The sequence below is a fragment of the Fundulus heteroclitus genome, unplaced genomic scaffold (genome assembly GCF_011125445.2).
Source record: "Fundulus heteroclitus isolate FHET01 unplaced genomic scaffold, MU-UCD_Fhet_4.1 scaffold_620, whole genome shotgun sequence".
In the NCBI taxonomy this organism is placed as follows: Eukaryota; Metazoa; Chordata; class Actinopteri; order Cyprinodontiformes; family Fundulidae; genus Fundulus; species Fundulus heteroclitus.
The window spans coordinates 1-15,000 of record NW_023397056.1 but is presented as its reverse complement, the minus strand read 5'-3'; the positions used below and the strand labels follow the sequence as shown (position 1 = coordinate 15,000).

The following is a 15,000-nucleotide window of genomic DNA, read 5'->3' as shown; positions in this document are numbered from 1 at the left end:
TCAGTTGGATTTAAAATTAATATCTTATGGAGGATCATTTCTAAAGCTAATAAATAAAGGAGAGTGACAATAAGAGGCGTTCAGAGGAGCATAGACAAGAACAGTCAAAACATTTTACAGCCAACTTATGTGATGATGATCATACAACAAAATGATGCCGATATTAAAACAATCGTTAGTTGGCAGTACATGAAAGTAGCTTTTTCAGCCTTGTTAAGGCCGTGTTGGAGCAGCATTTGAAAACCACTACTTTTCATGTAAATGGGAGAATATATGGATGGTTGTACCTGGTGTGGGTTCCAGTCACTGTCAAAGATGACGACTGTGTCTGCGGCCTGCAGGTTGAGGCCAAGGCCACCAGCTCTGGTACTGAGGAGGAAGATGAAGTACTGAGATCCTTCCTCGTTAAATTTCTTCAAGAGTGAAGCTCGGTCCTCAGATTTGGTGGTACCTGAAAAAAAAAAAATCTCGTTAATATGAGGTTTCTTATTTGACAGAGACAGTAAACATAAATCATTACCTAAAAACAATCTGATGCCTGAATCATCATGTTTATAGACATGCCTAATTCACAAAACCTGTCCTTAGACATTTAACAGTTAAATTAAATCTTTATAAGCTTGGAAAATAATTATTTTAAAATTCAGCGTATTGTTAAAAAAAACATTCATGTTATGGAAAGACCCTCTTGATACAAGAGAAAACTAGGGTTTTCAATTAAGTGTTAGTCGATCAACAAGATCAATCAACTTTAGATTAACTCGTTAATTGATAATTTGCATCCTTAAAAACAAAATATATTTTCAGGGTTTCCACTACATGTAATTGATGGTGGTGCATTGATGGTAGCTTTGGGCGGGTTGTTAAAATTTGGGCTGCTTTTCACAACATTTGGTGAGTTTTTATAAAGAATAAAAGGAAAATCATATCAAAATGACAGAAAAATAGAATTAAAAAAACTTCTACATTTAAATAAAATGACGCCTCCTCGCATTCATTCTCTTGGTCAATTTATTTTAAAAATGTGTGGAAGCTGTTGTACCTGATATAACAAACAATTAATAGTCTCTGATTAATCAAGTGTGACTATGAAGTGGTAATGGTCAACGCTCATTGTAAAAACCCCAAATTGGTTGAGACCTACTTATCAACTTCAACGTGTTTTTTTTAATAGAGAGAGAAAGTTTATACTAAGGCAGATTTAGGCCATTGGTAAAACATTAAGGTTTCTATAACAACCTGACAACATGAGGTTGATCTTGTGTGTGAAGGTAATTAGGTTGCCGGATTGCACATTTAAAGGGGAGCTGTTAAGTGTGATTTTTTTTCTTTACTTCAGTGCAGTTGTGCACTAATGCCGTGTTCTTTATTATGTGTTTAATACATCTATGCTTTTAACATAAGTTCAAGAGAGGTTGAGATTTGGGCTGGCTTATTTTATTAGTTAAGCGGGTTTAACGTTGCGTTTGGGCTGGAAACAGTCAGATCTGGCAACACAGTGGTGTGGTGTGATCCTAAACTCTGTGCCCAGAGTTTCTGTTATAGTCTCAGGCTACGTTCACACTGTGAAATCTGATTCACAGTGTGAACAGTTGTGAAATCTGATATTTTTTTTTGCGTGTCCGTTCACACTTCCAAATATATGCGACTTGTATGTGATCTCCTGTGTGAACTGAATTCGATGACGTCACACGTAGCAATCGTGCTCATTGTTTGCAGAAGTAAACATGGATTATAATGCTGGAGCGTATCTTGCGTTCTTTAAGATATTCTCCAGCCGGAGCCAGCGCATTACCAATTAAATCTTTTTAAGATGATCGAAAAGAAAGAGAGACAAATTTTTGGCAATGGCGTTGGGTGGGGCAGTGACAGCAACGTCCACACAGAGAAACGTGTGGGTGCAGAGTCGAAGCCAGGAATGGTGGGATAGTGATGTGAGCAGCTTTACTGATACGGACTTCATTCATCATTTTCGAATGACTAAGGCAACCTTTATGTGCGTCTGTGAACGGCTGTCTTTAGCGCTCCTTAGGTAAAGACACACATCTTCGGCGGGCCATAGCAGTGAGTAAAGGTGTTGCCGTTGGGCTGTATTGGCTTGCAACAGGTGCTTGTTACCGTATCAATGATACGTATGAGTGACGTACAGGTCGGATAAATGCGACCTGGCCGTACAGACGCAGGTCACATTTGAAAAGATCAGACACGTATCGGATTCAGGACCACATATCCAAGCGGCCTGGGTCACATTTGAAAAAATCCGATCTGTGTTGTTCAGACTGTCATGAAAAGATCAGATCCAGTCCAAGTGCATACAACAGAAAATAAAAAATAAAATAATATTTGGGATTTATAAATTAGTGTATGTGCCTATATTAGTATCAGAGTCAAGTATATATGTATAACATGTATATGTGTATACAAACACACACACACATACACATATGTTTGTCTTACTATCATTGTGAGGACTTAGTATTCACTTTTCATTTCTATGGATTAACCCTTACCCTAAACCTAACTATTACTTGTACATACCTGAAACTAAACTAAACAGACATCTTAACCTAAACTTGAAACAAAATAAATGAATTAATTCAATTCAATTCAGACCTTAAATCTAAACCAAACCAGTTTTTGTCAATTTTTCACAGTCAGAGCAAAATACAAATGTCCACACAATGATTGTTTTTGTTGTTTTTTTATTAAGACTATAGCCACAAGCCACAACTATAGCCAGACATTGCCCCCCCCCCCCCCACCACCCACACACAGAGCAAGTTTCATGTTGTTATGATGCTATGACACTCACTTGATGACATCACTAAGGGCCTGTGACATCACAACATTCCCTGAATTCCGAGCTGCTGTTCCACTAAATCAAACTACAGCAGAGTTCCCTTTAGTCTACAGGAGCGGAGTGGAAGTAGTAGACACCGCAGCTGAGAGTTCACAGCCATTTACAAACATTTTAAACAGGTAGATATACAAACCAACAAACTAAAAAGTCTCAAGACAGTTTCTTATTTTTGAGCATATGTGCAATGAGGTTGAGAGTCATAACATAGAAAAAGAAGCCCTGGAACGTATCTATTTAAATATCGACTGAGAAGATACGGGAAAACTACAAGTTGTGGAAAGCCTTCGATGAAAAATGGAGCGTCCCAGAAAAAAGAAAAAAAGATTCCTCAAAGTACAAAATGAGAAGCTTTGTGATGAGAATGATGCTCTGAAAACACAGGTTACTTCATTTCGTACAGGATATGAGAACCTACACCTTAAAAACCAGGAGCTGACAGCTGCAGTGCAGGACTTGGAGTCAGTGAAAACCTCATTGATACAAGAAACTCAGGAGCTCCGGGAAAAACTGGAGCAAAAAGATCAGCAACTTCAACAACAAGCCCAGTATCTCCAAAATGCAGAGGAAAAAGTGAGTAGTTTAAAGCATGAGAATGACATACAGAGTGAGATGAATACCTTTCTAAAATCAACGATCGTAGCCTTAAAGACTGAAGTCAAACCGCTTAACTCCAAGTGGTCTCAGAAGGAGGGAGAAGTGAGAATTGAAGAGGAAACTCTGAATCAAGAGACCCAGAAGGTTCAAAGGTTTCTGGCTATTGTTAAAGACTTGGAGAGGCAGACTGATGAGTTTAGGGCTCAAATAGAGTTGTTGCAACAAGACAATGAGGACCTAAATGAAAAAGTGACCGACATCAACAAACAATTGGCCGACAACAACCAAGCATTGGAACACAAAGATCAGCAACTACAACAACAAGCCAATGATCTCCAAAATGCTTGGGAAACAATGAGGAATTTTGAACAGGAGAGTAAAATGCAGAGAGAATTAAGTAACGTCCTTAAATCACAGAACTTTGCCTTGAAGGCTGAAGTCAAACAGCTTAACTTAAAGCGGTCTCAGAACGAAGAAGAAATTACAATTCTAGAGGAAACTCTTAACCATGAGACCCAACAGGTTCAAAGGTTTCTGACTAGTCTCAAAGACTTAGAGAGGCAGAATCATGAGTTTAGCGCTCAAATAGAGTTGCTGCAACAAGAAAAAAAGGAATTGTGTGAAAAGGTGGCCGAAATCAACAAACAATTGGCCGACAACAACCAAGCTTTGGAACACAAAGATGAGGAACTCCAACAAAAAACCAATGATCTCCAAAATGCTAGGGAAACAATGAGGAGTTTTGAGGATGAGACTAAAATGCAGACCGAGTTAAGTGACGTCCTTAAATCACAGAACATTGCCTTGAAGGCTGAAGTCAAACAGCTTAACTTCAACCGGTCTCAGAACGAGGAGAAAATGGCGATTGTAGAGGAAACTTTGAACCAAGAGACCAAGAAGGTTCAAAGGTTTCTGACTAGTCTCAAAGACTTAGAGAGGCACAATCATGAGTTTAGCGCTCAAATAGAGTTGCTGCAACAAGAGAACGAGGAATTGTGTGAAAAGGTGACCAAAATCAACAAACAATTGGCCGACAGCAAACAAGCTTTGGAACACAAAGATGAGCAACTTCAACAAAAAACCAACAACCTCCAAAATGCTTGGGAAACAGTAAGGAGTTTTGAACATGAGACTAAAATGCAGACTGAGTTAAGTGACTTCCTGAAATCACAGAACATTGCCTTGAAGGCTGAAGTCAAACAGCTTAACTTTAACCGGTCTCAGAACGAGGAGAAGATGGCAATTCTAGAGGAAACTTTGAACCAAGAGACCCAAAGGTTTCTGACTAGTCTCAAAGACTTAGAAAGGCAGAATCATGAGTTTAGGGCTCAAACAGAGTTGCTGAAACAAGAGAACGAGGACTTGCATAAAGAGGTTACTGAGATTAGGAAAAAAAATTTAAGTATAAACGACAAGCAACATGATCAGCGAGATCAGGAAGTCCAAATACAAGGGGCACTTAGCGAGTTTCCCGACCTGCAGAACCAGCAGCAACAAATCCAGAACTTTAAAGTAATCGCTGATGATATGCAAGAGTCCTTATGTAGAGTACATCTGAACCAGAGCATGCAGGAAACCCAGAGTAAGCCACTAACACCTATACTCCAAGGAGTCAAGCGAACGTTTCTGACGATGTACAAAGAAGGAACAATCAGATACTGGGTTCCATTGTGGATTTTCTAAATCCTCCAAACACAGATACAAAATCATTCATCTGTAGCCACCCTGGGTTTCCCTTTAGTGCAAGACTTCCATCCAAACATCGGATACTGATAGAAATGTTATTTTTTTCCCTTTTTGAAATCCATTAAAAGAATCAAAAATATGTGAGTCAATATGAATTTGTTACATGTATACATCATTTAAAATTTCATAGAACTTTAAATTTGGATACTGTCTATATGAGATTTTGGACTGTAAACATAACTCGGGAAAGAATGTGCTAACTTCAATCATACGTCTTTGTTGTATCACTTTGCTTTGAGTGAATTTGGTGATGCGCACATGTAGCGGCTAAATTCAGCTTTTGCTTTGAAGACTTGCAAGACATTTAGCTGTTACTACTCATATTTTGACTCACATTGCTGCTTAATTGTGTGTTGTAACTTTACGTTTGTATGTTCTCCGTGTGAATGTGTGGGTTCTCTCTGGGTACTCCGGCTTCCTCCCACAGTCCAAAAGAGTTAAGCCAATTGGTTTCTCCAAATTGCTGCTCGGTGAGCGTAAGCGTGTGCATGGTTGTTTGTCCTGTGTGTGTCTGAGTTGCTCTGTAGACTGGCACGGATAAGCAACTATGGATAATGAATGTCTTTAGTGGACACGTTTGTAATAAAGTCAGCAGCTGCAGTTAAAAAATAAGAGTCAGTAGCTCAGCCTTTTGGTTAACTCGACACCAGTACACCAAAAATCTTTACAAACAAAACAAAAATGCACTGCCACTTGCATATTGCATTCTGGATTTTATTTGTTATTAGGGTTCCAAGCCCCCAGCGCAGGCAAACGGCTATGCCGTTCGTCTGCACTGTGTGTAGAGAACCCTATTGCTTTTCGTCTGTTTTTAAATTATTTATTATTATTATTATTATTATTATTAATAATTATTCTTCTCCGTTAAAACGCGTTGTAATAAATCTATTGAATCAGGTATCCAAGTACAGCCATGGCCAAAACTATTGAGAATGATTCAAATGTTAATATTTACAAAGTCTACTGCTTCAGTTTTTATAACGGCAATTTGCATATACTCCAGAATGTTATAAAGAGCGATCAGCGTAACAGCAATTAATTGCAACGTCAATATTTGCCTAGAAAATGAACTTTATCCCCCAAAACACATTTCAGCATCATTGCAGCCCTGCCTTAAAGGAGCAGCTAACATGGTTCCAGTGATTGCTCCATTAACACAGGTGTGGGTGGTGATGAGGACAGGGCTGGAGATCAATCTATCATGATTAAGTCAGAATGACACCACTGGACACTTTAAAAAGAGGCTGGTGCTTGGCATCTTTGTTTCTCTGCTGTGAACCATGGTTATCTCTAAAGAAACAGGTGCAGTCATCATTGCACTGCACAAAAATGGCCTAACAGAAAAGAGACTCGCAGCTAGAAAAATTGCTCAGTAAACAATCTATGGCATCATCAAGAACTTCAAGGATAGAGGTTCCATTGTTGCCAAAAAGGCTCCAGGGCGCCCAAGAAAGACCAGCAAGCGCCAGGACCGTCTCTTAAAAGTGTTTCAGCTGCAGGATGGGGCTACCACCAGTGCAGAGCTTGCTCAGGAATGGCAGCAGGCAGGTGTGAGTGCATCTGCACCCACTGTGAGGCGGTGACTCTTGGAGCACGGCCTGGTCTGAAGGAGGGCAGCAAAGAAGCCACTTCTCTCCAGAAAAAACATCAGGGACAGACTTCCTGCAGATATTCTGCAAAAGCTACAGGGAGTGGACTGCTGAGGACTGGGCTAAAGTCATTTTCTCTGATTAATCCCCTTTCCCGTTGATTGGGACATCTGGAAAACAGCTTGTAGGGAGAAGACGAGGTGAGCGCTACCACCAGTCTGGTCTCATGCCGACTGTAAAGCATCCTGAAACCATTCATGTGTGGCATTGCTTCTCAGCCAAGGGAGTCGGCTCTCTCACAGTCTGACCTAAAAACACAGCCATGAATAAAGAATGGTACCAGAATGTCCTCTCAGAGCAACTTCTCCCAACCGTCCCAGAGCAGTTTGGTGATGAACAATGCCTTTACTGCCATCAGTCAGGATTTGGTCCAGAAGTTGATTGAGAGCATGCCAGGGAGAATTGCAGATGTCCTGAAGAAGAGGGCTCAACACTGCAAATATTGACTTGCTGCACTAACGCATTCTAACTGTCATTAAAAGCTTTTGTTACTCATAATATGATTGCAATTGTATTCCTGTACGTATGTGATGACATCTGACACACACACATGAAAACCAGAGGGCAGCAGATCATGTGAAAATATAATATTTGTGTCATTCTTAATACTTTTGGCCATGATTGTACTGAATGTGTACCGCTACTCAAACCCAGAAATTCAGACCCCTCAACAACTAGGGGGCGCTATAACAAAGGACAATGCGTTTCGGCCTGTAACCACCAAACTACTGGTCCCACACTCAAAAACTTCATATCACTTTGTTTATTGGATGATTCTGCAAAATAAAGGGAATTGGCACACCTTTCGCTTCCCAGCTACTTTTCACACTACATGGCTACAAAAGGTCAAACCTTTCTTTGTAAACTCCTCCTACATTTTCTGTGCAATCCACGCAAAACTCCATATATAACCGTGTAATGGACGAATAAAAAAAGTTAACGCGGCAGATTTTTTAATTTTGACTTTTTTGAAAAGTAATGCTAAAATAAGTGATTGTTAGCTAGCTAGCTCTAAATGTAATTGCTGATTATTCTAAAACCATAAAAGATTTTACCATTTCCTTCATAACCCATATTCCAAATAAGATTTTGCACACGTGTCCCGCATTTGAGCATCATTTATCACTAGGGGGCGCTGTGATGTCAAGAAATCTACTACACAAGAATGGCTCATCGGATTTTTACAAAACCTTCTTTATTACCTTCCAGTCACAGCCCTGAACTAAAGTATTAAATATGGTTTCATAATATTTATGATTGAAACAAGTGGGCGGGACCTATTTCCAAAAGTGTGAAAAAAAACTTGAAAACTAGAAATATTCATCTAAAATCAATGTTTTGGTGTAATGAGCTCAGATTGTCAGGATGTATTCCTTGAATAAGGTGTAACAATTCTCTCACTGCATGTATTGCAGTTTTTGAAAGTCGTTCACTCTGATTTTTTAAAAGTTTGGAAAATGGAGAAATCAATGTATTTTTCACAAATATTTTTTCCAGGCCAATGGAAATTTTTAAATTTGTAACTCACGTGGAGGCAAAACATGGATTCCAGTCTGGTAAACATCCAGGCAATTTTGACCTATTTACAAGCCATTGAAATTTACATGTACACGACTATAAACTTTAATATTTTTTTTCTCTAAAATTACTTTCTCAATGGCTTAGAAAAAAATTAAGTGCTTAGAGAAACCACTCTTGGACATCCCTGAATATTTTCACAATTTTAGAGCAAACCATTGAATTTTAGTGATTTTCTATTATCTACTTGATATAAACATTTTGTAAAGATGGCGCTTTGCTGCCATCTAGCGGCAAATATTTTCTATTCACAATACTTGTCTGGAATAAATCAATTGGTTTCCAATGTATCAATTGCTTTGAGAAAAGGATATCATGGACAGCATAACACTGCTGTTGTATCATCTTCATCTAACAACCCAGACCTTTTGAAAGACCTCTTAAATTATGAAATGAAAGTTTTTGAAACCAATTACCTGTATTTTGGCAAGGTGGTCAGAATATAGTATTTAGTAACATCGCTTAAGTGAGGGCTTTTTAATGTCAGGAAATATTAACACAGGAAAGCTAAATTATCGTGACGGCAGTGCCCAGCTATGGTCCAACACTTAGCCCTCTAGGCTCCAATTTATTCACTCATATCTACATTTGTTATCATTGATTTTTTAATTAAAGATGATTGTTAGAAGTTTATGTGTGTATCAGGCAAATTAATCCAGTGTCACTATGGCCCTTAGACTCAAAAAGGTTGGTGATCCATGTTACCAACCTTTTTGGCAGGAGGACACTTGAGTTTAAATGTTTTATATAGTATCACTACATTGGTGTTGTGAAGTATCTGATAAGTCAGGTCATATTCAGTGTCCAGTCAGGAACTGTTATCCAAATTCCAACTTGTGTCTGAGAAATTTAAATTCATCACTAAAATGGAGCACATGACAAAAGCTGAGCTGGAGGAATCAGTGACCACATATGTCCTGACCACCTGTCAACTTTCAATTAAGCCTGCTGGCTTAATGGCTTTAACGACCGTCCATTACTAAGAGGGGGGGGGGGCTGTTTCGATTAAATCTGCATGTTATCTAAACCATTACAGGCCTTTGTTTGGCAGTAGTATAAAGCTTGGTACTCCACATTACTCCAGACTTTTTGAATTGAGAAAGCTTCCTGGAGAGGAAGAGAAATGTTTTCAACTACGGAAAACAAGTCCAGTTGCTTTGTTTTTTACCTTTTTTTTTTTTTTTTGTAAAAACTGGGTCCCTTATATAGGAAATTTTTGACCAATCTGTATAATATGATTGAATTTGACTTTGTAAAGTGCCTTGAGATGACATGTTTCATGAATTGGCGCTATATAAATAAAATTTTATTGAATTGAATATTCATCCATAGTAAATACTGCCTTTTAAATCTTAAACCTCACATTCATTTTCCTCAATTTTCTGCTGACAGTGATGAGAGGTTTGGCTGTTAGCTCTGCTCCCAATGGAAGAGCCGGTTCTTTGAATCCCAAATGGCTCTTAATTTAGGATCTTTTCAGCACTATAGTTTACCTTGATTCCACAATAATTAATGATTTGTGTTGAAAACCCTTTGGCAATCTCTGTTTTTTATAGCCTTCTAACTTTGTGTTGGAATAGTGTTCTGTTACAAAACCATTATGTTTATTAAATCAAACTTTTTAATTGCACTTTTTTTATTTATTTTTTTTTTTTTGGGGGGGGGGGGGATGTTGGTTGATGTGTCTATGGCCAAAAAGAAATGGTAGTACTTCTCAGCTTTGATTGGAAAAAAAGTTTCCTGTATATGACTGCTTGATGGGGTCAGAGCCAGTTTAGGGAAAACTGGCTGATTCTGAACTCTTGTTGATTAATTAACTAGTGTATCTCTAAACAGCAATAATAATTTGCAAAAACAAAGAGCTTTGTGCATCACGTTTCATCAGTAAAGTATCAGCAAACTAACAGAAAAGCTCTGGGGTGTGATCTTACCATCAAGGCGTAAATACTGGAAGTTTCGATAACCAAAGTAGTCCTCCATGATTGTCATCAGCGAGGTCATCTGACAGAAGAGCAGGACCCTGTGGCCAGTGGCCTGGAGCTTGGGCAGGATCCGATCAAGGAGCTCAAACTTCCCGGAAGCTCTGTACAGCTCATGCCTGAGTGGAGAGGATTACATTCAAGATTGGGTTCTTTGTAATATAAAAAAAAGCTTGCTTGCTAGGGGGCAATGCAGAGCATAGTGGTGGAGCAGGCACATATTATGGGAAGCCTGCTCCACATAGTGTTGGGACATGTACCAAAGAAACCAAAAACTGTTATCCTGGTTTAGGGACGTATCAACCGTACAACAGAAGTAAGGACAGCGGGAGATCAGAGCAAGAGATCGAGAGCGCTATGGAGCTCAGACAGAGGGAGCGGGAGATCCGAGCCCCGACACTATAAGCTTTGTCTTTAATCGTGCCTTACAAGATGAATTCTTGCAGTATTTGTGGGGGTTCAAAAACTTGTGCTTCTTCGGTTTCAACAGAAACGGTTCGGGCCAATCAAGTTGCAGTATTGAGGTTTAAGGCGGGACATACTGGTGCAACGAAATCACGAGCGGTTGAGCCCACAGCTGAACCAAAATAAACATGGCAGCGCAGGAGGACGCACGCGCAGCTGCTGCTATCACTTCTGTTTGGTCAGAATCCACAATTTCTTCTTTGATAGAACAGCAAGAAGCGCCTTGATCAGTTTACCTTGTTGTGTTTCTCATAAACACCTGCTGCTTACATGGTAGGCGGGCACTAGGTGTCGCTTCGCACAATCAGCTCAGAGAGAAATCGGGCCCAAAAGGGTTAACTAGTTCAGTGTTTCATGAATGGGCTAAAAACGATTTATTTAGTCTTTTAACAATAGACTTATAATGTCCAGTTGCCTGAAAGAGCACCACAAAGTGTTTAATCAACAGATTTTAAACTCTGGAGTCCTGAAACATTTTGATGCAACATTTTGATGCATGTCTGTTTGACCCCACCTGATTAATGTAATTAGGTCACTAGCAGCGCTCTGTAGGAGTGTGACTGCATGCTGAGCAGGTAATTCAGCCGCCTGATTCAGGTGTGTTGGACCAGCCACAACTGAAAGCTGCAGGATGTCAGTCCTCGAGAACTGGAGTTGGGCACAACTGAAACCTTTCAATCTTATTTTTAAATGAAAACATTAAACTTAAGGTAACTTTGTTTATGCAATTAAATTAATTCTAAACATATTTGCCTTTTTCCCATCAAAATATAACTTGTAGAACATTCACATTTTGCTCCAAATCAACATAAGAAATAACAAAATAGTCTGTGGTGGGTTCTATGTATACAACTAAAACATTAACAACACTGAATTATATTCAATAAGCACAAAGCACACAAAAGATGATGCATGTTTGTAGTTGGGCTGATTTTGTTTGCCAAATCTAAAATGTCCACACAACAGAGTTTTCTGTAAATAACATCTGATGCTGATTGCAAGTCGGCTGATTCATTGCTTCCTTCCCTCATAATTGAGGCCTGAGAAAAATATTTAGTTGTACCTTGTGAAGGGAAATGTAGCTTCAATAGCATCAATAGCTATGTTTACATATTTAATCGATCTGATTAAATCGTATTCAGATTAAATAATAGGATTGTACTGTTTACATGGGCACACGATCAATTAATCCGATCATAATGTGCGTGTTTATGCACCTGCTTTTATTCAGAATAGTTCACTCTGAGTTATCAAATTCCCCTAAAAAAAAAAAAAAAAACTAAAAAAGAATAACAACACAGAAGTAGTACTTCCATCTTTGTTAAACAAGAAATAGCAACCAAACAGTATTATATGAGTTTGTGTCTCTTCTGAGCGCCCAGGCTGGACTTGCACCAGGTTCTAATTACCGTTGAGATGTTACTGGTAAATCAACTATTTTCAGCTCTTTTAGTTTTGCAAACAGAGAAGTTGTGTTGGCAGCCCTGACAGTTTTTCTTCCTGACGTATTTCCACCACTCAACAACATGGAAATAAGTCACGCTTACGTCAGTTTGCCACATTCGCACCGCAAAAAGGAAACTAAAAGTAACATTTTCTTGAAATGAGGTAAATAAATCTATTTGCCAATGGAATAAGATTTTTGCACTTAAAATAAGAACAATTCATCTCCATCTTATGTCAAGTGCAGGATATCTAATTATCTTATTTCAGGAGTAAAAATACTCATTTACCACTGAAGACATGCATCAGGCATTCAAGGAGAATTAAGACGCTATGTAATTGACTAAATGTATTATTCACATGCAGAACACTTGAAATTCAATATCCAAATGTTGCTATGGTTACACAAACTGGTTCTGCTATGACGATTGTGGTTCCATATACTGTGCAGCTCTACTTAAAACATTTATTCAGGCATGCCCAAAGTGCGGCCCGGGGGCCATTTGTGGCCCCTGTACTGATTTTGAATCAGTACAGGATTTCAAAAAAGATTTGGTCTAGGTGGCTGATGCAGATGGAAGATTTTAGTTTTTAGGGCAAAATTATTACAGGAAAGTTCAAATCCTACAATTGAAAATGTTACGTACAACAAGTATTCATCTTTTAATAAACACACTTTTGGCATTCTCTTTAATTTCATAGTAACATCTATCCAGTTATATTTAATTACTCAGACTTTGGTGCATTAACATCTGTTTTGAAATTAAATATGAACATTACAGCAAGTGTTTTCAAAGGACAACTGACCCAAATACTGTTCTGGCATTGCTAGAGTTAGACCAAAACAAGTTCAGTTTATTATTGTTAAAGAGTCAAATTATTCAGAATAATTTGGAAACTGGAAGACCATCTTTTAATATGACAAATGAGCAAAACTCTTTTTTTAATTCTGGATCTACGATGATTTTTCACATTCATTTCCTTCGAAAAATCTGACTAATAATTTAATGATAATCGTATGATAAATCATATTTTGTAGAGCAGGTAAAAAATTAACAGAATTTTTTACGGCTTAAAAAAAATTCATTTTTGGACCTCGACCGCCTTTGACTTGACAATTTTGGCCCACTTACCTAAGTTTGGACACCCCGTGTTGTAAAAGGTACCCATTTACTATTGCGTCATAAAATCAAGGTGCCACTGAGAGATATTATGTGCATTTAATGTATATTCCCATTTTCTTACAACATCAGTGTTAACATTTTAATAAAGCTGGTTTATAAAAAAAAAAATTTAAAACTGCTTTTCACCTGCACACTGTACATTCTTGTTACTGCTACACATATATTGTAATGTTATTTTATTTCAATTGCAATCTCATTACATTGTCTATAAGCTGTAATGCAACGAAATGTCATTTTGTATGCACTCTAAATCTAAGACTAAGTCTAAGTCTAATAACTACACCATTATTACTCCAAGTGAAAGTTGTGGCGGGTCAGTCCTACCAAACCCCGTTTAAACTCCAAAAAGCTCTAGAAGTGCGGCTGTGTTTTCCCGCTGGTACTTGATGGAGACTTTTTCTTTCATATTCAATGCTTTTTAGAGTTAGATGATGAAAACTCAGTGAAACGAGCCGCGACTCTGTAGTGGACCCGTGTTCTTTTATGTGTAACTCACCCATTGATGATGCCATTCGGGTAGCCCAGGTGCTCAGCAAAAGACTCCTGTATCAAAGAAAACGTTAGATATTCATTAAGGAAAGGTGTGAAGTCCTGAAACTAAATATACCTGTAGTGGAACAGGCTTTTGAAAATATGTCCATGAGTATTTTTCTGATCACCTTGATCTAGTCAATGAACAAAGGGAACAAACCCAAAGTTTTATAGAGGATAATGATGTATTGATGAGAAGCTGGCTGCTTGAACTTTCAGCCTTTTAGAGCAAAACTACAAAGCAAAACAACTTCTATGACTACAGAAACTATTCTAACCCAGTAAGCACACCATCTTTGGAGCAAAAATTAATGAGTTAAATTAGTCAAACATGAGATAATATTTATTTCAGTCAGCAGGCAACTCCACCTCTATGTGTTGGAACATGTACGGATGGTTGCAGATCTTCTTCAGCTGCATGATGGTGTTCATCAGGGTCTTAGCACCTCCTTTGCCCTGGAGAAAATGAAAAAATTCTCATTCAACTTTGTTGTGGAATTAGCTAAACTAATTAAACAAGAAAAATAGAATAAATCGATTAGATTGATTTTAAAAAACCCATTGCATGTTTATATTTACTTTGTACGATAAATTTAACTATTCTACGCAGACTGCTCCCTATTCAAATGTGAACATGCAGAAACAAAGCTGGCATTTGGTCACTTCATCCCCGACCTGTGATTTTACCTAAAACACCGTATGCAGACGAGACTCTACAATTACTTTTATCAGGGTGTCAGTAGCCTCCATACAAAACAAACTCAATACCAATATCAAGTATGGAGCATTTTTACAATTACCATTTTCATTACACCAGGGTTATTTTTTGGTTAGTCACAAGATATATGATTAATAATAAGTTTCAACTTTCTTAATTAGGACAAACCCTTCCTTGTTTGGAGTGGACAGCGTATCACTGATAGTATATGTGGTAATATCCTTTATGGAAGAATGTCGCTTTGATTTAGTCA

The 15,000-nt window shown here is 38.2% G+C and overlaps 2 protein-coding genes across 4 annotated transcripts in view; one reads left to right on the top strand and one right to left on the bottom strand.

Annotated features, from left to right (window-relative positions):
• Positions 1–14,485, bottom strand: part of LOC118556350 (probable global transcription activator SNF2L2) — a gene marked incomplete at its 5' end in the record, with an annotated part of 41,325 nt that extends 26,840 nt beyond the window's left edge. For all 3 annotated transcript variants that reach the window (XM_036133437.1, XM_036133438.1, XM_036133439.1), the window contains 4 exon segments: positions 288–451; positions 10,359–10,525; positions 13,995–14,041; positions 14,399–14,485. In XM_036133437.1, the coding sequence (XP_035989330.1) occupies positions 288–451; positions 10,359–10,525; positions 13,995–14,041; positions 14,399–14,485 (465 nt within the window).
• On the top strand, positions 2,850–5,669 carry LOC110366427 (myosin-9-like). The gene has a single exon (XM_021307195.2). It carries the CDS (start codon positions 3,155–3,157, stop codon positions 5,135–5,137), a length of 1,983 nt encoding a protein of 660 aa, XP_021162870.2. The 5' UTR covers positions 2,850–3,154; the 3' UTR covers positions 5,138–5,669.
• Positions 14,486–15,000: the final 515 nt, after the last annotated feature.